Genomic DNA, 19,885 nt, shown 5'->3' with positions numbered 1-19,885 from the left:
GATTGGGCCCATGAAGCTTCCCAAATGGCCAGACTATTCTCGAATTCCTACCTTACGATTGGTGCATCTGCAGCTGAAAACGGACATCAGGGACTGTTGAATCGTCGTCAACGCACCACTCGTATATCCGGCGCAATCCACGACGGCAAGGCCACTGCTGTGTTTGTCCGCGGCAGCATATGGAATGAATTCGTAGAGAATGGTTTCAAGCCCTTCACAGATTCTTCGGATCTGCCATTGCGAAAGCGTGCCTGGTGTTTCCAAGAGGAACTGCTCTCTGTTCGAATGATTCATTTTACACAGGATGAGATTGTTTTCGTTTGTCGGGAAGTAACGACTTGCGAATGCGACCCTAAGTGGCATCCTCGTTTCAATCTACCTCCAATTATCGGTACCAGTCAATATCACACTAAGCCGTTCGAAATCTGGGAGAACATTGTGGAGCACTACACAGAGCGCCAGATCAGCTTTTGTAAAGACAGGTTACCAGCACTATCTAGTTTGACGCACTTTTTTGAGGAGGGTTCGGGTCGCTACCTTGCTGGGCTTTGGGAATCGTACTTACCGGGCAGGTTGCTTTGGTTGGCGAGATGTGGCCGACGTCCAGAACAAGAACAGCATTCACAATGTAGCCCACCATCCTGGTCTTGGGCATCTATCGAAGGCGCAGTGAATCATCAACAGGACAGCGAAGGCACTCACAAGGATGTTGCTGAGGTCCTCGAGGTCCGAACCTATCCCAGTACAGGCGATCCTAGGGGGATGGTTTCTGGGGGTCAAATTACTCTACGAGCTCCGTTGTTCCCGTTAAGAGGAACATGGGGAAAGCATGAAAGTTCATGGCAGAGATTCTTAGAATGGTATAGCGATGATATCTCTGTTGGCTCCGGTTTTAGTTGTAATCCGGGCTGGGCCTTGAACTTTCCATGGATTGAAGACGACTGCTTCTGTGTGCTCGACGACCCTACCAACCCACGGTTGTTACTCCCGAACCGCATCATCGATACAACCGTATTTTTGCTGATCATTCGCACATTGGACTCAAATCATCATTCGGAAGCGTTTCGTCCTGGAGGTTACAGATTTTTGGGCCTACTGCTCCAACCGCTTGATGATCTTGACCAGACTCAGGCGAGAACAATGGAGGATTCAGGAAGCAAGCTATCATTTGTGAGAATCGGAATTGGCGGAATGTGCCTGAGCGAGGAGCATGGCGAGGAGGCGCTGCAACGCTTTGGGAACACGATTGTCACCATCTTTTGATGGCATAGCCGTCAATTATTTTCTATGTTCAATCTTGCGTCTATCAATTCTATCATGCGCCTATACTTTGTCGTAAGACGCCAGGACCTGGTAACATGCATAGTCACGCAGTCGGACTCTATTCAGGACGATAAAACATCATACTTGGTCGCACAAGCCTCGAATCTTGTCACGAAACCCAGTATAAAGCATGTAGCACCAATATCGTTATATCCCCATCTACCATTACATCAAGGCAGCCCCCTCCCACTATTAACCGCATCCGCCAACATACTAGTCCCCGGCCTATTCTCCGCATACCGCTCATAACTATCCAAATAAAGCTCATCCGTACTCGTCGTCATCTTCACACTCCTCTCCGCCTCAATCGCATCAATCCACCTCTTCCACCTACTCCCCTCTTCCACCTCAGGCCACCCCCTATACGGACCCAACACGCGCCGCAACCGCAACACCCACGGCGCGATTTGCACATCTACAAACGAGATTCGGGGACCGAGGAAGAAAGGCCCGGTAGGATCTGCGGCGTCGACGAGTTTACCGATTTGATCCCGAAGTTCCTTCGCGTGAGCGACTTGTTCAGCAGCATCTTGGCACTGAAGTAATTTATAAAACCACGGAATAACATTCCGATTCACATGGTCAGACCAGAGGCGCGAAGTAGCACGCGTTTGCGCATCAGGCGGTAAGAGGTGAGGTCCAGCTTGCAGGTCCTCGAGATACTCCATTATAACGGTTGATTCGTGGGTCGACCATGTGGGACCGTGGCGCAGAGCGGGAACGAGACCGCGCGGGTTGACGTCGAGGAGGGATTGCGGTTTCTTGTATGGGTCGACTTCGATGTATTGGTAGGGGATTTGCTTGTGTTCTAGGGATATCCAGACGCGTTGAACGAAGGGGCTGGTGGGGTTAGTGAGTTGAGCGAGGGTTTGCGGGGATTGGGTAGAGGTGAAGTTGAGGGTGTGGCTTACCAGAACGCGCTGCCGTATAGTTTTAAGTCGTCTTCTTTGGAATGGTTCTTGACTGTTGTCAAGGCATTGCCAGTGGCTTTCTTGTGGTACGTCTTCTTGGAAGGATCTCCGCCCTGGTTTGTGTCGGTCATTTTGGATCGAACAGGCACACTAGCAGTTCGCAGCAATGGGTATGTTTGAAATGAAGAAAGGGTTGTACAAAATGCAGTCTTGGATATGGTAGAAGGACGAGTGCAGGGATATGGCAAAAAGCAGGGCAATGTGCGAAGTTTACAGAAAGAACTCATGAATAACGTCGAAAACTGAGGATCAGTGTAAGAACCAAGCAAGCTGTCTTAAATGACTGCAAGTTGAGCGACGGGCATAGTCGGTGTTCCAAGCATGCATCAAAATGACGTATGCGCTTGATCTGCGGGCAGTGTGGATCGCCATTGCATATCATCATGGCTAGATGGGGCGGTGGAACGGGAGAGCGGAGTCTGAGATCAAAGAAAGAAGTGAAGCTTACCTGCGATCTCTTCCTGTCATCTTTATCGATTTTGGCCTGCCACCTAATGACGCTGTTCTTCTTCACACGGTCACTCTCCTCAAGCGAATGCTTATGTGGTCCGGCAACGCCATCGCCTTTGCCATTCCCACCATTTCCATTCACCCTCTGGAAAGTGTAGAACTTCTTCGATGGAGGACCGGACGAAGGGGCGTACTCTGGCAAGTTCATGCCCGACTGAGCGGCCATGTTGGGAGGCATATCCCAGGTTCCAGCCTGTTGTTGCGGCAGTAGCGGTTGCTGCCCGAAGAACTGCGGGTTCTGGTTCTGACCCGTCCGGTTCGGGTTCAGCGGCATGGTCGAAGCTACCGGGCTCGGCGGGTCGTTCTCTGTGCCTGGTGGTCGTCGACCAAGTTGTTCCTCGTACTCCCTTCGATCGAAGAACTCCGTGATCTTGATCTTGACATCGCACAGGTCCCGCTCTCTTGCGACCCTCTTCCTCTTCTTCTTGTCGGGGTCTGTGGACTTCTTGGTGCCTGGCGGTCGCCCTTTGAGTCGGCAATCCCAGTAGTGTGATACGAAGCGTTTGCGTTTATGCCGTTGGGTCGAGCGATGCGAGTAGACGTTGTCGATGTGAGGGAAGTAAGTCTGGAACCTAAGAAGGGTGTCAGCGCATAGTCCTGAGTATGCCAGGAAGCCGTCATACTGCTCTTCAGTCAGAGTGATCATATCGTCGACATGAAACAGTCTCTCTCTCCATTCTTCCAAGTCTGGTGGGTTTGGTATGAGCTTCAGGCCTTGGAACTGGCCATGGTTGGACAATGGAGTGTCGTCGCTATCGAAGGATCAGTAGGGCGCGCTTTATCGCTACGCTCAAGCCAACGTACCCATCCTGACTCTCCTGCTTATGCAGCAAAGGCGCTGGCTCTACATGCCGTGGTAGTGGCTGCGGCGCCGCCAGTATCGGTGGTGCAGGCGGTGGGAGAGGAAGTTGCTGGACCGGTCGTTGTACCGTCTGAGGGGATGCGTGATACTGTTGCGCGTGTTCTTGAAGCGGGGGAGGGGGCGCGTTCATGAATCGCGGACTCGTGCCATGCTGATAGCCCGCCGGCTGGAATGGCGGGTACGGCCCTGAAGGCGGGAGCGCATGTTGCTCAAAGTGTACTGGCAGCGCATGCGACGGTGGTTGTTGGTGCGATGGCCCGCTCAGGGCGTATTGCTGCTGGTATACATCGCTCGTGTGGAGGTTCTGCAGCTCGGGCAGGACCTGATTGTGGGGATATAGCGTTCCGTCGGGCGACTGGTGTAGCGTCTGGAGAGCGCCAGGGTGCAGTGACCGGAGCTGCTGGAGGACAGGCGAGGAGGCCTGTTGCATGATGGCGCCGGTGTTGGACGCTGCTTTAGCCCAAGCCGTTTTCGTGAAAGATGCAGGTCCACCGACGATCCGATATCCGGGTAGTTAGGGTTGGCGAGTATTACAGGTGTAGACACATTTCGCATAGAGAGTACCTGTATTGATGTCGCGAACGCGTGTTGATTACTTCTTTGTCTGATTCAGCACTCTATGTGGCAATGGTCGCTCCGCACGCTTAGGATGGCTTTCAGCCGCCTAGCTGAGCAGCGTTTGCTTGAACATCAACGCTTTTGCGGCATTTCCAACTTTTGGCATCGGAACACATGGGCGAACGCTAGAAATGCCCCTTCACATAATCATCGTGGTCCTTCCATCTAAAAGATCAAATCCAGTCCCGTTAAAGGGACCGCTAACCCGCAACGCCATGCCCATGCCGTGACGAAGAGAAGCATAATCATGAAATACAGCCACATCTACCAAATCTACTCTCCAGGAAGAAGATTGCTCTTGACAGCAAACATCTTGGAAGTGACGCCTGCCGTGAAACCGTCCACTTGCCTCGAGTATTGCTCCACCTGTCTCGAGTTGAGGAGCGTCTCCAGTCGGCTGGGTTCCTGGGGCAGCTTGAACAGCCTCTGCCACTCGTCTTCGGGAAGGAGAGGTTGCTTTGAGGCTGTGCGCGCCGCGTTCTCAGCCTTGCGCTTTTGCTGCCATGCAGTGATCTTGGTCTGCTCACGAGCGAGCGAACGCTGGTAGTATTGGTAGTTGTTGATCTCGGTGTGGTGGTTCTCGATGCTCTCAAGGAGCAAGTCGCAGGTCTTCTCGAGGAAGGGGTCGATGGAGAGGTCGAGCGAGTCGTAGTTGGGGAAGAGAGGTGCCTGGGGGGTGTTTGGGTCCTGCTGCAGAGCGGCTAGGTTGGGTGGGAACTTGAGCTCCTGCTTAGGCGCTTGGGTAGGTAGCTGGTGTAGGAGCGAGGTGAGGAGGTGGGAGTTGCGGATGGTGACTGGAAGCTCGACTAGGATGTCGTGGTATCGGAGACCACTCTTCTGGAGGCTGGGATTGTCAGTTTCCACCTTTGTGTAGAGTTGTTTATACATACCTCTCAGTCGTGAACTTGCCCTCCTTGTATGCCGTCACGAAAGAAGGCGAGAGCCTGTATGCGCGCAGGTTCAGGGTACCCTGAGAACTCCTGCTCACGTCGTAGATCAAAGCGACGGTCCTCTCGTTTGGCTGGCTCTGGTAGAAGTACTGGTTCTCGATCGTGTTCAGGTTGACGAAGTTGCCCATGCTTGTGCTTGTGTACCAGCCGACATTGTTCGCGTCCACGTTGACCTCCCGGAGGAACTTGATCATCTCGTTTCCGTATGCTATGTTCTGCTTGGCGCGGGGAGCACCAGCGGCGAGGTTTGCGACGGTATCGTTTTGGCCATCGGTCTGCGCGGCAGCAGAGACTTCGGGGAAGGGGAAAGAGTTTGTGATTTCTAGGACGCCGTTCTTCTCCATGCCGACGATGCTTCCGGTCGCGAGCGAGGGGAAGGACTTGCCGCTTGCAGTAGCGATCTTGATCGCGACCTGAGGACCACAGTCAGTCTCCCATAGCTACACCAGGCTTCTATAACGGCTTGTCTCCAGCACAATGGCGGGGCGCACAGTGGGGTACTGGCTTTGCACTTTTCCTACGTACCAGGGCGTCGATCTGCACTGTCTTGAACAGCGCATCTTTCTGGGTGTCCGCCATCGTGAAGTCGTCGAAAAGGTCGGGGTTAACGTTCGGCGGGGGTAGTAGGCGATAGACGTACGTCGTTGTCAGGAAGCAGAATTCGGGCTCCAGTGACCTGCCAAGATTCACCTCGCTTACAGCACGCTAGCCACATCGGACTAGCTCAGCAGTAGGCCCGGTCAGGTACCTCTACCCGTAATATAAACAACTATGAACGCGACTCTCTGGGATTGATAATAGAGCCGAAAGTTTATCTACCATCACAGCTATATAGTTTCCGAATCATCCGCTGCAGAAGAGGCACCACACAACTCCAGTCCATCTCAACACCAACACCAAAGCCAACAACATGCCCTACAACGAGTACGGAGAAGAAATCCGGCGTCTCTACGTGCCGTCTGGAGACCGTTGCTCTTCTTCCGTCCCGCTATCCGAGCTAGTCTTCTACAACGCCGACAAAAAGATCTCCCAACTACGCATGAAAGTCATGTCCAAGCCAGACCCGGTCCCGGACGAGACAAGCCTAGTAGTCTTCATCGACGGTGCTTGTCGCAATAACGGTCAACCAACAGCGAGAGCTTCGTGGGGCGTCTACTTCGGTCCCGCCTCTCCCTACAACACATACGGTCTACTTTACGACTTTCTGCCTCAAACGAGCACACGTGCGGAGATCGAGGCTTTCCACCGAGCGCTTACCATCATCCGCAAGATTACGGACGCAGACCTTAGGCTATCCAGGATCAAGATCGCAACCGACTCAAGCTTCTTGGTTAATGCGATGAGTCAGTGGATGGAACGCTGGATCGAGAATGATGGGGTGGGTTCCAATGGCACACCAGTCGCGCATTTCAAAGTACTGAAAGATCTGCACGATACACTGGACCACATGGAGTATAGTGACGAGGCGGGCGGTAGAGAGGTGCAGTTCTGGCATGTACCAAGGGAGATGAACCGAGAGGCAGATGCATTAGCGAACAAGGCTCTCGATGAAGCTTAAGCTGTATACAAACAAGTAATACTGATGACTGTTGATGCTTATGCCAATGCAGTACAAACAACAACGCCCTACGCAAATGCAGTGGTATCCAAGAGAACGTGCTAAATGTGAATGCAACAGGTCCGCCTCCTTTTCCTCCATCCCAAACGCCATCTCTTATTAAGCCATGTCCTGATCCGAAGTACCTTTGCCTACATCAGTGTTTTCCGGAAGCTCCAACTTCTGCTCCTCTTTCGCTTCCTCATCTTTGATCTCCACGACCTCAGTAGAGACACACGGGGCTCCTGTCTCAACAGCTTGTTTCCTCTTTTGGTTGTTGTACGGATTCCATCGCGGTACCACGGGTTGTCGCTGTGGCTTGCGATTATTTGCTTTTGGGTTCTTCGCGATTGACCCATCGTCCATGCGCATCCACTCCGTATCCTCGTTATCGATATGATCCGAGATCTCTGCATCGTTCTCATCTTCCCAGATCATCAGGTTGGTCCCGTTGATCTCGATCGAGCGGCCTCCGGTGCGTGGAACGAAGAAGACGTTCGGCCCGACCTTGCTGAAGTCTTGTTCCCATGTTTCTTTCTGTTGTAGCTTGAGGATATAGTCCATTGGCAAGGCATATAGAACATTATCGTCCTTGTCGTAAAGCTCCTTGAGCGGGTAGTCCAGACAAGCCAGTCCGAATTTGCAGTCGATCCGACTAGACAGCGGATGTATGCGCCCGCCAAAGATCTTGAGTTCAAAAGCAATTCCACTCTCCGTCCACATGTTGTCGCCGAAGAAGACCTCGGGTTCGGAGAGCAGGGGATGATCGTGATGCGGCCCAGATACTTCACAGAAGTGTGCCACTTCATGGGCCAGACATGTAGCAAGGAACATGTTGTATCGCAGTACCATCGCCGGCTCCCGGTATCGTAGCAAGCTGAGCTTTTTTGCTGTAGTGTAGAAGTCTGAATGGAGACAAATGCGGCTTGTATGGCACTTGTGATTGATCTTCCGCATCAAGCCGTTTTTGTAGTCCTTGACAAGGCCCATCGACGCGTATGCAGTCTCCGGTGGTAGAGGATCGTGGTGAAAGTAGAAGTGAACAGTGTCGATCTGGTTGTCCAGAAAGTTCTTGAATGTCGCGTGGTGTTCTTCAGACCATGCTACGTCCTCTTTTATGCGATAACAAGGCTGACCGTATGCTGCAGACGTCTCCTCACAGGCCTCCCTTTTGCCAAACACCAAGGTATGCCAGAAGTGAGCGGTGGCCTGGGACGTCAAGAGCAAGGTGGCTAGTTGTAAAGCTGGTTTCAAGACCTCGTAGATTCCATCCGGACACCCGTGCCAGTTATCTAGACGAAAGATGGGGTGTATCTCGTTATCTAGCGTGCAAACAGGTTCGGGGGCGTCCTTCCCAAAGGCTACAGCTTGTTTCTTGATCAACTCGACCGGATCAAAACCAAGCCTGACGGGTTTCTTCTTGGTCGCGTCTTTTCGATGTCCAAGTAACCTGCGATACTTCTCAAGCGCCTTGCGATCCTCTATCTGAGCGAGATGGTGGTTTATCGAGATGCTGAGCTGTAGCCCAAAGTCTTTGGGTACTTCAATCGTCGAAGGAGTGAATGAGAGTGATTTCTGATAATTCAAGACGTCCGGTAAATCATGAACGAGCTTGTCAATACATTCATCCATGATCTTTCCCTCTTTGAGTTTATGCAGAAGCACTGCGTTCTCGCCGCGATCTTCGGCCTGGAGGTCACCATCTCCACCACCAGGTAGAAGATGACGCATTTTTCTGGATAGAGTCGGCGGTGGTCCGCATTCTGGAGGTGGAGTATTCGCTTCTGTGGGTGTCCAGTCCATGCTGTCCGGATCTTGCTCCTGGAAGGCGGCCTCTGGTACATCGCCATCGTCATCGACTGTGCCTTCCTCGTTGAGCTGAACATCTTGATTCAGACGTTCTTCGATGAGTTGCGTTGTATGCACCATGGCCTCATACGCCTTCCGATATCTAAAAGGGTCCATTCTGGCTGGCGTCAGTATCCTGGAAGGGTTGGGCCGAGGTAGTTGCAAATTCGATGCAACTTGCGCTCAAACGTGGCAGAAGCGAAAGTGGTGGAATTAGGTAGCAGTCACGTCGAAGATGATCCAATCATGGGGCTGCCTTGTTGTTTTGCACCAGTGCGTCGCGTGGCTGCATCAGTCGAGGAACAATGTCTCTTCGTACGTGCCCTGAATGGATATGTCGCGCGCTTCGATCCCGACTGAGTCGCAGGGATGAGGCAAAGTGTCCAACACCTGCCATCTCACCGAGCTTGGCTATGCAGCGTAGGTGTGGATGTATCGGCTGCTTAGAGGGAGGTCTGGAGTGGGGTATTCTTACTAAGTCGACGAAGCGGTCAACACCCGCTAAGCGATAGAAAGTGGTCTATCCAAAAATTAAAGCTAAGAGATGGAAAATGAGGGTAGCGTTGGGAGTGTATCAGCGAGAAGAACGGAACGGTGTGCCTGGATGAGCTGTTTACGCGCTAGCGTCCACTGGTGCCAAGGAATTGCGCCGCTAGCTTTTCGTCACCGGTTGACGCACGTCACTCCTGAACGGCGCATCATTCCATCATCTCCTCAGCCATGAACACGTTGTCGCATCTCCATCTATGTCAGCCCCAGACGATCCGCAGATGGTGATTATCGCCACCAATGCTATGAGCGACCCGGGACACTTGGACCACGCGTGAGCGACGTGAGCTGTTCGCGACCTTGCCTAAGCATCACGCTGTGTACGAGGGCATGACGACAGCAACGAAAGGCTCAGAGGAGACTCCTATAGAGAGGAATTCTGACTATGAATTTATGAGGAGAGCGGGTTCGATCCGACTAAACCTCCGCCCTGAAGCTCTCGTGGGCATATCTCAAGGGTCTTGAGACCGACGACAAAGGATGAATTCATCCTAGACTGAGTACAAATCGCTCTGATGACCTGCTCTTGCTATTTCCTGTTGGTTCAGGACGATGTGCAGAAGCTAATCGAAATCGCAAGAAAAGCGCGCCGAGCTTACAGCCGATAGCGAAGCATGTGTGTTGTCTTACAGAACACAAGATGAAAAGTTGTTTGACAATAGAAAGAGACATACCCCTGGTCATACTCGCACCTCCATGCTCTTTCGGGTACTGCGTTCTCCGGCGTTGGTGTGCAACGACCGCCTTACCGGCTACACGAGCCCTTATTCGATTTCGACGTCTCCACCTACCCATGACTTTCATCAAGCTTGCGAGTAACCCTGAGTTACTCGTGTGCTAAATCGTCTGCATTTGAAACGAGGGTATCCTCTTCAATGCAGTCTTGGCCTAGGCCTATCGATACTCATGTGAAAACGCGATCGAGGACTTTACAATCTAAGGCTTCAGGCACGAAACCTGAGCCTTCGCCGGCGACCGCCCAGATGCGTTGCAGAGACAGCGGACGACTCCGGGCTGCAGCATGGGTAGTGCGACGGCCGCATTGCTGTCAAGTGTTGCTTCTCGGAGGAAGTACATGGTATGGAATTCCGAAGCGGATGATTTGTATGAGCACTACCCTCTGAAGGCAAGAGACATGGTAGCCTGCACACAAGCAATCGGAGAGCGCCGAAGCAGAGGATCACGCAAGTTCTTCGCTTTCGGACTTACCATAGCGCTGGAGGCTCCCTATTGGTCGCTTCAAATTTAGATGCCCTGGCCGGGGTTTTCCATTTCCGCCTCAGCTCTCTCCACACAGCATCGCGCTAGGACCCAGATTTGGGGGCGGAGACAATCAACTCGGTGCGTTTCTGAAGGCGCCGAGTCAGAAAGCACCGACAGCGTTGCATGATCACGATAAAACAACGTTAAGAACCATGGGACGAAAATTTAGCCACGAAGATCACCATATCAAGAATGCTTTCGGGAGTTGCACTCATCACAGAAGCCGGATCTGGTACGGATTGCTCTCTTATTACTGTTTCTGCATTATTATGGCTTGCAAAAGGTCTTTAGCAAAGGCTATAGAAGGCTAATACTACTTTGCAGGCTTCGGCCAAAGCGCCGCATACTCGCTGGCCCGCAATGGTGTTAAACAATTTGCCCTTGTCGACACCAACGAGGCTGGACTGCAAGAGACAACGCAGACGCTAGCATCGCAGTTCAAGGTAACAGACGTGCTGAGTGTCTCCACTCCATGCAGTACGGAAGAGTCCGTCGAGGCTGTCGTTGAACAAGCCGCGTTACGCTTCGCTCGTATCGATTTCGTCATTCTGAATGCCGGCTTCGGTGGGCCCATGGGCGGCAGTCCCGACACGGCACCCGCCGCATTCGATACCCACCTCAAGGACCACGTGACTGGTGTCTGGCTCTGGCATCGGGCAGGGATACGGCAAATGCTGCGGCAGGAACCGCGCGACTCGCGATATGGCCGTGGCAGTATCGTACATGTCTGCTCAGTACATGCCTTTGCCGCTTCACCACCTCAGGTCGCTGCTGGTGCGTATGTAGCGGGTCGGCATGCCATCCTCGGTTTGACACGCTCTGAGGGCGTTCTTTATGCACCCCAACAGATACGTATCAATGCGCTCTGTCCTGGGTATATCATGTCGCCGCTCATTGCATCCTCGGAACAGACCAAGGCTTTCATCGATAACCTTGTGCGAGAGCGTGTGCCTGCGGGTCGGCTGGGAGATGCTGAAGAGGTTGCTGATGCAGTTGTGTTCTTGGCTGGACCGATGAGCAGCTACATGTTTGGTCAGTCGTTGGTACTGGATGGGTATGTATTGACCAATCTATGATTGAGAGATCATGGAGCGCTGACTGGTGATAGGGGCTATCTGGCTCAGTGAGAAGCCACGATGCTGTAGGATAATAGGAAATAATACATGCGTACCTCAACTTCTTATCTCGAAGACAAACTTCATACCGAGTGCATGCGAATTGCTCTCTTCCAATGGTTCAACCATCAGCCTCGGTGATAGTGCTAACACATATTGCCCGCTGCACCGTTGCTCAGCAGTGAGCGCGCTTTGAGACGGCCGATACATGCGCGCACTAGACTGAGATTTGCGCGGACGAGGTCAAGACAAGCTGGCGCGAATGCCGCTTTTCCGTTGGGCGTTCCATTTGTTCCCTTATCCGGAGAAGAGGCATTGGACGACGAGGATCCAGATGTGACGAGGGCAGCTTCGAGAGAGCCTAACACGGCTGAGAAGCCTGTCAGGCGCAACGTCATCAGTTCGTTGCTGAGCGCATCGGCTTCGTCGGCAGCGAGATCGTAGTTGCCGAGGGAAAACTTCCAGGGCTGATTGACTTGCGGGCTCTCGACAGTGTTGCTAGTGTTGGGCGGAGGTGTGCTTGTAGTCGTGGTGTTGCCGTTGCTGGAATCCGTGGATGCTTCTGCGACGGCCTCTTCATGAAGGTGCCATAATCGACACAGCCAGTCGACCAGGTGGGCGCACAAGATGGTGACGGCAGTGAGTGGGAGTCGTTGTTGGCGACATCGTTCGCAGCTCAGTACAGCGAGACATGGTCGTTCTGCCTCGGACGTGACTTGAAATGCGGTTTCGAGTGGTACTTGCGACGAAGTGGTGTATTCCTCAACGCGCGCGAGCGTTCGCAAAGCAAGAAAAGCACAACCACAGTCAACGCGATGCATCTTCGTTTGGTTTTTCGAGTATCGTGGAAACAGCCCTGACGGTACAGTCGTGATAATTACATCTTATGGCGTCACCTTCGCCGGGGAGCCCTGTCAGTGTCGGGTGTCGGATGTCACCTACCGAGCTCGGTGTGTTCTGAGTCAAGATCCCGAGGGGGTGGGTACCCGTCAGCCCAGTAAGATACAGTGCTTATCCTCAGGTAGCGGTACTATATCGACAACTCGATGAGGTATAGCATCATCCAAACGCTCAACACCAATAATGCGCCGAAGATCTTGGATGGTACGGGGCTGACTGTGTTCGGAAGTACAAACAACGTAGAAGAATCGATTACCTGCACCACCCCATCACCCCATCACCCCATCATCCAAACCTTTCACAGACTTAATCCCTGAGCTGAGAATCTTACGACACCTTCGCATTGTGTTCAATCAACATGACTCCTTACGATAGTCCCGCAATCGCCCCAGGCTCCACCGTCCTTGTCACAGGGGCCAACGGTTTTGTTGGCGCTCACGTCACAGACCAGCTTCTCCAGCAGGGCTACAAGGTGCGAGGCACAGTCCGCGACGCCAGCAAGCACCAATGGCTCGCAGATCGCCTCTCGCAACAGTATGGCGATAACAAGTTTGAACTCGTGACTGTCAAGGACATGAGAGAGCCCGGCGCGTTCGACGACGCGGTGTCAGGTATTCCCACCGCCTAAACACAACACCGTTTCATCACTGACAAGTCTTACTGTCCAGGCGTCTCCGGAATTGTGCACGTTGCCTCAGTACGGGACATGGGTGTCACACCAGACGAATTGCTCCGAACCACCGTGGCCGGAACTCTGGGCTGTTTGGAAGCCGCAGCCAAAGAGCCCAGTGTGAAGCGCTTCGTGCTGACATCGTCTTCAGCTGCGGTCCGCTCGCTGCAAGCATACCGAGGGACTGACACAGTATCTGCAGATGAGTATGATGAGCAGACGCTGGCCTTGTCTAAGAACATTCCGGATTCGCTTCCACCAATGCATAAGTTCATGATCGCGTACTTTGCTTCCAAGGTCGCGGCCGAACAGGCTTTCTGGGAGTGGATCAAGAGCAACAAGCCGCACTTCTCTGCCAACGCAGTGCTGCCTTGCACTATCTACGGCAGTCCGCTAGACGTGGCCCACCAGGGCTTTCCATCTACAGCGCGTATTCCGCTCCAGATCCTGGACGGCGATACCGATTCCATCAAACATGTACAGCGTTGTATGTGACCCCTGCTCTTTCCAAATGTGCAGCGCGAACAACAGCTAACACTAGCGCAGTCTACTATGTCCACGTTCAGGACGTCGCTCGTCTTCATGTTGCCGGCTTGATCAACCCAGCCGTTAACGACGAACGCATCTTTGCTTATGCTTCGTCTTACTCAATCAACGAGTTCTTTGACATTTTCGCGAAGGTTGTCCCAGGTTACAAGCCGCGAGACAAGCTCGAGGGTCTAGATTTCCCGTTGGCGGAGATCGGACCGCGAGCTAGGGCTGAAGCACTGTTGAAGGAATTGGGCCGGCCGGGATTCATGGGGCTGGAGGAGACAATTACTGATAGCGTGAAGACACGTATCAATGCTTCTTCGTAGCTTTAGCGGATGATAATCGAAGCATGTACTGCAGCTTGCACTTGAGTGCCGGATGAAGAAGGCGAGTGAACGGATCTTGCCGAGTGGCTTCGTATTCTCATTAGTGCTTGCACGTGTGCTGTGTGTTGATGAGGCAATGACGCGATGTCCGGGGTTGCTCCGGACAGACAGAAGGTACTGTAAGCAGACACCCAGGTACCTAGGTACTCACCATACTGTACTGTACGATGACGAGTGATCGATGAGGCTCTCGCACTTGGAGTCCCCTGACCCACTCGGGCCGAAAATGCCAAGCGGGGTGCTACGCTCGTATTGGCTGGCACTGCGCACGTGCCGTGAACTCCGAGCTTCCAGCGGCGGCCCCCGGAAGGACCTGCCTCCTCTCCTGTCACTCGAGCAATGTCGCAGATTGAGCGGCAAACATCTCATCAACGCCGCGAACCCATCAACTTGCGACCTTGGCATGGTCAATTGGACAGGGCAGATTTGATGGCAATGGAGATACTCCAGTTTGCACGAAGTAGAAAGCAGGTTTGGACAAGAAACAGATCAGATCAGATTACTTCATACAAGGATAAAACCCCACCGATTTTCCTTCGTACGCTAACAAGACAAAACGCCGTTCTCACCAGAATTACCATTTGAAAACATCATGTGCTCATGAAGACTCCTCCTTCGCTTCCTCCGCCAACGCTTCGCGCATCGACTTGCTGTTGGGATCGAAATAAGGCTTCTCTCCAATGCCGCAAACGCGGTATCCGAATCGGTTGCCATGGTCGTCGTAATCCATGGTAGCGTTGTGTACCATGCTGCGGTTGTCCCAGATGGCCATGTCGTTTGGTCCCTGCCAACGGAAGCGGCATTGAAGATCGTGGTTGCGGAGTACCATGTCCATCAGCCAGTTCAGGATCATGTCGCTCTCTGGCTGAGTCAGGCCGTTGATAGACTCGGGCTGAGTGTCTAGTTAGTGGCTGTATGGCTTGGATGCTGGAGCTAGACGTACGTATGCACCAATGGAGAAGACACTCTTCCATCCGGTGACGGGGTTTGTGCGGATGACCGGGTGTACGGCCTTCAAAGGGTTGCCGGTGTTCTCAGGGTGGCCACGCGCCTCTGTGTAGACCTGGAGCTTCGAGTTCTTGATGATCCGTTCGAAGACTACGGAGAGACTTGTTAGAAGGCACGGAATTCGCTAGCAGCTGGCAGGCTTACATGGTGCGGTGTAGTTTGCCGTCTTTCCTTCAAGCATCTTGCGCATGGGCTCGCTAATGCGATCATAGACCTCGTAGCCAGATGCCCACAATGTGTCTCCTCCACAAGTGGGCAACTCCACAAGTCTCAAGCATGTGTAGTCGGAAGGCACTTGCTCGGACTGGATGTCGCTGTGCCACGACTCGAGTGCCTGTCTTACATTTCCTAGGTCACGAGGTACGGCTTTGCCGTGGGCCATGATTCGCTGACGGGAGTTGATGGTGCTGATGTGCAGGTCGTTGCCACCCATTGGCGTATTAGGGTTGAGTACGGGGTGAATGTGCAGGGTCGACTCCTTCGGCTTTCCCACCAGCTCGCCCATACGTTGGATCAATTGCTTTTGGAGATCGTTGGTCATATCATTCTGGTTGCGGAAGAAGACGACTCCACGTCGCGCGACTAGAGAGAACACATTCGTTAGCTCTGTCTTCTCGAAGGTAGTAGTTTGCGCGCTTACTCGTAATCGCGAGGTCTCTGAGCAGCTCATCTGAGTTGGGTGCATTGAGCATCTGAACGAGATTTGCCTCTGGGAACTCGGTGCCCACTGTAGGCGTAACCAAGAACTGCTTCAAAGGCTTGAGGACGCCCTTCAGTTTCTGTGGCTTCGGGAAAGGCGTTTCTTGAGCATATCCTCGGCGCAGGCATGGTGAACGAGCTGGTTGCAGTGCAGCAAGACGGAGCGCTGGCGCAGCGCGGTAAAGCAGAGTACTGGCGGTCCTCGACATTGTGACTGATGAGGTGTGTACTGATTGGAAGCAAAGGATACCGAGAAGCAAACGAAGATTGAGTCTATGAAAGCAGTCTAGCTACTGTAATAATAGATGCCATGGAACCTCATCTGGATCGGATAACCGAAGAGACCGAAAAGTCGGCGCATTTTGCTTACTCTATTGTGGTAGCCGGGGCATATGTTCGAAGTGGTACGAGCTATGAACCACGATCATCAACACATCAACTCATACATCCCAAAGACGTCATCTTCTCGAGTTATAACTATGTATACTTCACCCAGGGTGCTGCTTGATGCTGCTTTACCTAGGTAGGCTTAACTTCATACTCGCAATTTGGAGAATGCCGCGAGAACAATACCTTTAGTCTACATTCTACATGCGGACAGCATGGGAGAGCGAGCCTCATCGGTGATGCACGAAGACCCACAGTGGCCGGTTGCGTGTCGTGGCTCGGAGCATTTGTGGAACTTCGGACCGAGCCCACTGCGGGATATTTTGAGTACCTGAACAGCGAGTACACACCCGATAGTCCACTACCGGCAGTTGCGATCGCGTACCATGCCAATGTTTTCTTTACTCACCGAAGGCTCAATCGCTGGATCGAATCGATCAAAGATGGTACTACACTACTTCGGCCGGCCTTCTCAAACACCGAGAATGGCATAGTATACTGAAGCTGGCTTTTATGTTTTCGGCAGTTCGTGCGCGTTGAAGTGATATCGCTCTTGTTGATAGACATATACTCTCCGTTCAACTTCGAGGTTTTCTTCTGGGACGCACACACTTTGCACTGGACCTAAGCTCCATAGCCTCCTTCTTTCTCCTTTTCAGCCACATCCCACAGAATAGAGCATCACTGAGCAGCCATGGCAAAGAAACTAGCTGTTATCACTGGTGCGACCGGCAATCAAGGTGGTTCCATCGCTCGTGGGTTGCTTAAGTCTGGTGACTGGCAGATCCGCGCAGTGACCAGAAATCCGAGCGGAGAGAAGGCCCAGAAGCTTGTTGCGGAGGGCATGGAGGTCGTTCAAGGAAGTTATGATGATGAAGAATCTATTAGAAAAGCCTTCACGGTAAGTCTCCGTTGTCTTCGCTGATGTTATGATCAAGAACTGACATGGAGGAAGGGCGCGCAAGCCATCTTCGCGGTAACACAGTGGTGGGAACCTTTCTTCAAAGGGGCCAGTCAGTCTGAGGCCGGTGAGATCGAAAAGCGCGACGGTATCATGCTCGCGAGACTGGCGGCCGAAGTGAAGACATTGGAGCATTTCATCTGGAGTACACTTCCTGCGGCAGATGAAATCACCAAAGGCAAATTCCCTGTACCTCACTTCGACTACAAAGCCAAGGTCGATGATCATATCCGGAAGAACATGCCGGAGCTGGCGGCTAAGACCACCTTCCTCATGTTTGGCTTCTATCCGTCCAATTTTGCTTTCTTCCCTATGTTGAAGCCACAGCCAGTGGTAAGTGGTCATCTTTCACATACGACTCGTCAACATGACTAATAAATTCGGGATAGGCCAGTGCGCCGGGGAAATACGTCTGGATGGTCCCGTCGACTCCATCTACGGTTTACCCTATGGCCGGTGACATGGCCAAAGACCCAGGTGTTTGGGCCCGCCAAATCTTGGCGAACCCCAAGCTGACGCATGGTAAATACGCCGGTGTCTGTACCGAGGTTCTGTCCCTCGGAGAGGCGCTCTCGCAGTGGGAAGAGGTCTCAGGCAAGAAAGGTGTATACGTGGAGTGTAAGCCAGAGGTTATCGGTAGTTTGTTCGGCCTGGCCGGAGAAGAGGCTGTCACAGGAGTTGTGTTTGGCGAGGCAGTGACGGACTGGTTTGGTCATGTCAAGGAACAGGGACTTTTCATCACTAAGGAGCAGTTGGGTATATCGCCGGATGAGGTTTCCAACTTCAAGCAAGCTCTTGAGGCTGTAAAACCATTCTTGGGCTGAACAGTAGTTGTATCTTAAGCTTTGTAACGATTCTCGTGTCTACGCCATCTAAACTGGGCAGGCACTCGTCTGCGTCTGCGTGATGATGAGTCGAATTGCAGAAGGTGTGAGTATCTCGCGCGGTTTGCATGAGTCTTTACAAAATTGGCCTACGTACAAAGTGGAGGCCGACCGGAGCAAGGCTCAGCATGGACTTCTTCTATGTGCATTACTTCAAGATTGTCCAGAAAGTGAAGCAACACAGCCAACACACAACTCGTTGTCAGTTCGAGTCGTAAGACGTCACTCTTGTTGTCGTAGCAGTGGTCAATGTCTACCTCCACATCCCGAATATCTTTTCCTTCACGAACACTTCACGTGATATAAGTTAAGAAGACCAACAGTTCGAAGCCCTGCGATCGAAGGTGCGAGAAGAGTTGAACCGGTCCGTTTCGAATGGGTTGATCAGAGCGCCTTCGCCTCTTAAAACAATAAGTCTCCACTACCCACGCAACGAGCGGGTCCTTGGAAAATGATCAACATCCAAAGCAGGTTCACGTACCCTGAACATGCGAGTCGAACATCGGGCCCCTGTGTGTATGCGCTGGTATGAACGACGAGGCTGTGGGTGCAGCCGAAAACGGCCCTTTGGATATATCCCCTTCGTCCGCCAGTCTCCACGAGAGCATGCTCGTGCACCCAATTGGCTCAACGTACCGAAATTTCGGCCCGAACTCTGTGAGGCTTTGGCTATTGTATATCTTATCTTTGAGAAGCTCTTGATGCAACCGAACAAGGCCCTTCTCAGAACACCTTCCCCGTTCACCAGTCTCCACGCAATGTTGCCAAGTTGAAGGAACGGAGCACGAGCGCAATCTAGCGGTACGGCCCTTCAGAGTGCGTTAATTTCGATAGTGTTAGGTAACGTGGGATGCACGATAACTTTTCATACGACGACGTTGCTTGGAGGAACTCCGCAGTAGTCTTTTGGTCGTCAGACGAAGGCGCCAGGGTTGTGGAGAGGCTGTACCCGATCTGGATGCATGCTGCAACTCCGGTGATGAGCCGAGCGAAACTGTTGCATGCATCGCCTCGAGCCATACCATATCCCAGGCATATGATATGCATTGATTTGGACGCATATGACATACACCCCGAGCACGATGGGGGCTACACCGTTCTTCGTGCTGACATGTATGACATGCATCGTTCCGAGCCGAGCATTAGTGCAACCACGATCAGCTCTCGCTATATTCCTACAATACCAGTACTATGGTACGAGCCAGATAGCTTCTGTATAAGCCGGAAGTGAGAGCCCGTCTTACTTACTATGTAAAGAAGCAGGCGAGTGTATGTCGGATGTGGGCCGCCGGCAAGGGTCTGTTGCAGCTAAGCCGATTGGGAGGCTTAGTTCACGTAGGGTAGTAACGCTTAGGGTCTATCCGAAGTCACCCCAGATCGCGAGATCTTACCTGAAAGGCGTATCCACACACACAAAGCTTTTGCATACCATCACAGTACCAAGGCAGTTCGAGGTAGTCTCAGCGCGTACGTGTTATCAGCTGAAACCGATCCGAAGTCCCTCCAGATCAACAGCTCTTAGCGTCTCCACCCAGGATACTCTGGTCTGATAGTATGGTCGGTATATGTATCGCGACATCGCTATCACCTTTCGGCTACCTAAACAAGCGTCAACGTTGAATAAAATATGCAAGACAACGATTCCAGCGCCAAGAGCAGCGCACCAGCGCCAAAACCCACCAAGTACCGCCTTGCCTGTGATAGCTGTCAACACTCCAAGATCCGATGTGATCAAGAACGGCCGAAATGTCGCAGATGCGCGAAGAAAGGCATAGAGTGCGTCTACAGCCCGGCGCGACGAGCTGGGCGACCGCGCACTCGCAACAACAGCAAGAGCTCCACCAGCATCACAA

At 52.6% G+C, this 19,885-nt stretch overlaps 8 protein-coding genes across 8 annotated transcripts; 4 read left to right on the top strand and 4 right to left on the bottom strand.

The window, feature by feature from the left end:
• Positions 1 to 1,493: 1,493 nt before the first annotated feature.
• J4E93_007813 (uncharacterized protein) lies at positions 1,494 to 4,096 on the bottom strand (the record flags this gene model as incomplete). Its single annotated transcript, XM_049345717.1, has 5 exons — positions 1,494 to 2,163; positions 2,235 to 2,347; positions 2,743 to 3,376; positions 3,428 to 3,556; positions 3,609 to 4,096. The coding sequence occupies 5 exons, from the start codon at positions 4,094 to 4,096 to the stop codon at positions 1,494 to 1,496; spliced, it is 2,034 nt and encodes a 677-aa protein (XP_049197244.1).
• A 461-nt stretch (positions 4,097 to 4,557) lies between these two features.
• J4E93_007812 (uncharacterized protein) lies at positions 4,558 to 5,813 on the bottom strand (the record flags this gene model as incomplete). The annotated part of the gene is made up of 3 exons (XM_049345716.1): positions 4,558 to 5,128; positions 5,175 to 5,647; positions 5,760 to 5,813. 3 exons carry the CDS (start codon positions 5,811 to 5,813, stop codon positions 4,558 to 4,560), a joined length of 1,098 nt encoding a protein of 365 aa, XP_049197243.1.
• Positions 5,814 to 6,144: 331 nt separating this feature from the next.
• Positions 6,145 to 6,792, top strand: J4E93_007811 (uncharacterized protein; the record flags this gene model as incomplete). The annotated part of the gene is made up of 1 exon (XM_049345715.1): positions 6,145 to 6,792. One exon carries the CDS (start codon positions 6,145 to 6,147, stop codon positions 6,790 to 6,792), a length of 648 nt encoding a protein of 215 aa, XP_049197242.1.
• A 159-nt stretch (positions 6,793 to 6,951) lies between these two features.
• J4E93_007810 (uncharacterized protein) lies at positions 6,952 to 8,796 on the bottom strand (the record flags this gene model as incomplete). Its single annotated transcript, XM_049345714.1, has 1 exon — positions 6,952 to 8,796. One exon carries the CDS (start codon positions 8,794 to 8,796, stop codon positions 6,952 to 6,954), a length of 1,845 nt encoding a protein of 614 aa, XP_049197241.1.
• A 1,887-nt stretch (positions 8,797 to 10,683) lies between these two features.
• J4E93_007809 (uncharacterized protein) lies at positions 10,684 to 11,618 on the top strand (the record flags this gene model as incomplete). Its single annotated transcript, XM_049345713.1, has 3 exons — positions 10,684 to 10,723; positions 10,816 to 11,545; positions 11,600 to 11,618. The coding sequence occupies 3 exons, from the start codon at positions 10,684 to 10,686 to the stop codon at positions 11,616 to 11,618; spliced, it is 789 nt and encodes a 262-aa protein (XP_049197240.1).
• Positions 11,619 to 12,864: 1,246 nt separating this feature from the next.
• J4E93_007808 (uncharacterized protein) lies at positions 12,865 to 14,033 on the top strand (the record flags this gene model as incomplete). The annotated part of the gene is made up of 3 exons (XM_049345712.1): positions 12,865 to 13,117; positions 13,175 to 13,663; positions 13,723 to 14,033. 3 exons carry the CDS (start codon positions 12,865 to 12,867, stop codon positions 14,031 to 14,033), a joined length of 1,053 nt encoding a protein of 350 aa, XP_049197239.1.
• Positions 14,034 to 14,691: 658 nt separating this feature from the next.
• On the bottom strand, positions 14,692 to 16,009 carry J4E93_007807 (uncharacterized protein; the record flags this gene model as incomplete). The annotated part of the gene is made up of 4 exons (XM_049345711.1): positions 14,692 to 14,985; positions 15,037 to 15,191; positions 15,246 to 15,683; positions 15,742 to 16,009. 4 exons carry the CDS (start codon positions 16,007 to 16,009, stop codon positions 14,692 to 14,694), a joined length of 1,155 nt encoding a protein of 384 aa, XP_049197238.1.
• Positions 16,010 to 16,881: 872 nt separating this feature from the next.
• J4E93_007806 (uncharacterized protein) lies at positions 16,882 to 17,972 on the top strand (the record flags this gene model as incomplete). Its single annotated transcript, XM_049345710.1, has 3 exons — positions 16,882 to 17,088; positions 17,143 to 17,481; positions 17,538 to 17,972. The coding sequence occupies 3 exons, from the start codon at positions 16,882 to 16,884 to the stop codon at positions 17,970 to 17,972; spliced, it is 981 nt and encodes a 326-aa protein (XP_049197237.1).
• Positions 17,973 to 19,885: the final 1,913 nt, after the last annotated feature.

This window comes from Alternaria ventricosa (assembly GCF_023758065.1).
Source record: "Alternaria ventricosa strain BMP 2768 chromosome Unknown scaffold_14, whole genome shotgun sequence".
NCBI lineage: Eukaryota > Fungi > Ascomycota > Dothideomycetes > Pleosporales > Pleosporaceae > Alternaria > Alternaria ventricosa.
This window is presented reverse-complemented; position numbering and strand designations above follow the sequence as displayed.